This window comes from Vombatus ursinus, unplaced genomic scaffold (assembly GCF_900497805.2).
Source record: "Vombatus ursinus unplaced genomic scaffold, bare-nosed wombat genome assembly UNPS02014770.1, whole genome shotgun sequence".
Lineage (NCBI taxonomy): Eukaryota > Metazoa > Chordata > Mammalia > Diprotodontia > Vombatidae > Vombatus > Vombatus ursinus.
Window position 1 is genome coordinate 32,408,318 of NW_020954548.1, and position 2,522 is coordinate 32,410,839.

Genomic DNA, 2,522 nt, shown 5'->3' on the forward strand with positions numbered 1-2,522 from the left:
AAAAAAAAAAAAAAAAAAAAAAAAAAAAAAAAAAAAAAAAAAAAATGAGCCGGGGAAAGAAATGGCAAACCACACCAGTATCTTTGCCAAGAAAACCCCAAATAAGGTTTACAAAGGGTAGCATACGACTGAAAAACGACTGAACAAGGAGAAAACCTGAGCTCCTAAGGCTCAGTAACACAAATCCTTTACTCAGAATCTAGAGAATGCAAACTAGCAACGTGTAACAGGAAAAAAAAAAAGACAAGATTCTGAAGCACGCCAAACGCAAAAGTTAAAACTACATTTCCCAGCAAAGAACACGCCGGGGAGAGCGTAAGATTCGAGTCCCGAGCCCCTTTCCGCAGTCTTTTTGGAGAGAAAGACTACGTTTCCCAGCAGGCCCTGTAGGTGCGCCCACGCAAGCGTACTAACATTCCCCAGCCCGGGAACGAGGATGATAAAAGTTCAGGGGGGGTGCTGCAGTTGCTGTCGCTGCGGTCTTCATCGCCTCCGTCACAGTTGACTCGTTTTGGCTCGTCCTCGGCAGGTGGGTTTGGGTAGCAGCCATGGGCCTCAGGCAGACCAGGGGAGCAGGGAAGCGGGGAGCAGCAACATCTCTCCCGTTGTGCTCCCCCCATCCTGGGCCAGGCTGTGGTGCCCCAAGACACTAACAGTACGCATGCGCACACTGCGGAGCTCGGGGAAGGGGGGTTACGGGGGTGGAGAGGTCACGCGCCCGCCGCTGAGGGTTCTTTGTTCGCTTGGGATGCGCCTAGTGTACCACGTGGGGAGGCGGCCTTTAGAAGCACGTGGTTGGGGGGGTGCAAAGCATTTAGAGGCACGTGCGTTGGTGCGAGGAGCGGAGTTGGAGAGGCTGCTGGCGAGGGGAAGGAGACCATGGCTTCGGCGGGTATTTCTCCCGAAAGCAATTGTAGTGATAGTAGTGGACATGTAGAAAGCCCCTTAGAGCATTCCTTATTTCAGCGTCACGAGGTTGGTAGTGGGAGTTAATTACTACATTTTACAGATAGTCATAGTTAATAACCTTTTATGTACTGACTTGAAGTTTTGCAAAGTTCTTTTTCCACAGCCACCTTGGAAGGTAGGTAGTCCAAGTATTACCCTGTTTAGTGGAGGAGGTAACAGCATCACAAGGTATCACAATTTGCCCAAGATCCTGGGGCTGGTAGTAAGTAGGAGAGCTGGTCCTGTGTCGGTTCTTCCCTCTTGACACCTCCTTTCTGATCATTCCTGCTGCTTCTGCCCAGGTTTAGGCTGTTATCACTTGAGAAGTGGTTCTCTGGATTGGATACTCCCACCTTTCCTCTACCTCAGCCAGACTAATTTTCCTAAAACACCCCTTTCAGTATGAAAACTCTTGCATGACCCCCTTTTTCTTATAAGATCAAGCCCAAACTCCATCTTTTGGAGTTAAAGGCCCTCTAGTCTGGTTTGATTTAACAGCTAGCCCAAATGAAGAATTTTTTCTAAATGGAGACTTGTGTATGTTAGAAGGTAATGGTGATGAAGCCACTGTAAAGGGAGAGGTTGAAGATAATAATATCACCCACTCCCAAACCCCTTGCTTTCCCCTTATGAAAACTGAGGTACAGAAAAGTGAAGGACCATGTCTAAGAACTCTCTGGTAATAAATTGCTTCCATAATAAGGAACAGATGTGGGATTAGAAGCCAAATATTCTGATTTCTTTGTTGTAGAGGAGAAAAATTATGGAAAGAAGCCCCTTTGGGAGTTATAAGGGATGGAATTTAGGAGTACAGCTGATTTCCTTGCTTTTGGCCTTTTTTCCACTTCCCAATGCATCTTATTGTTACAATAGTCTGAACACAATTTGGAGTCAGCGAACCGGAGTTCAAATATCAGCTCCTTTACCTACTACTTGTATAACTTTTGGTGAAAGTGACTTTCCATCTCTGGGTTCAGTTTCCTCATCTGAAATGAGGAGATTGGCTTACAGATCTCTGAGGTCCTTTCTAGCTGTAAAAACTAGGTTCCATGAAATCGAAATTCTCCAGGGTCCTTGTAATCCAGGTTCCTTCCAAACAGTTGCCTTACTGTGTCTTTTCAGGCTTATCTGCCATTGCTTTTCAACAAGGTCCTTCCACTTTAGCCCCACCTATCTTAACAGTTTCTGCAGGTGCAAATCTTTTTCCTTTCTGTTCTCCTGTGGTTCCCCTTCTGTGGAATTTCCCCTGTTCTTTTTTTTTTTTTTAAATGGTGATTTTTATTTATTTTTTGTTTTCAACATTTACTTCCACAAGATTTTGAGTTCCAAATTTTCACCCCATCTCACCCCTCCCCCCACACCAAGATGTCATGCATTCTAAATACCCCTTCCCCTAGTCTGCCTTCCCTTCTATCTCTTCCCTCCTTCTCTTATCCCCTTCCCCTTCAATTTTCCTGTAGGGCAAGATGGATTTCTGTACCACATTTCCTGTATTTCTTATCTGTCAGTTGCATGTGAACATTTTTTTTAAACATGTATTTTTAAAACTTTGGGTTCCAAATTTTCTCCCTTCC

General features: G+C 45.0%; 1 protein-coding gene across 2 annotated transcripts in view; it reads left to right on the forward strand.

The window, feature by feature from the left end:
* Positions 1–416: 416 nt before the first annotated feature.
* The window catches only part of SGF29 (SAGA complex associated factor 29), a 12,643-nt gene continuing 10,537 nt past the window's right edge, over positions 417–2,522 (forward strand). Inside the window, exon 1 of one of the 2 annotated variants that reach the window (XM_027862843.1) lies at positions 417–529. Coding sequence is in view for 1 of the 2 variants with exons in the window: in XM_027862841.1 (XP_027718642.1) it covers positions 880–975 (96 nt within the window). In the remaining variant the exon portion in view is untranslated. Of the gene's footprint in view, positions 530–772; positions 976–2,522 lie in introns of those variants that run through there. The other variant, XM_027862841.1, reaches the window with a different exon arrangement.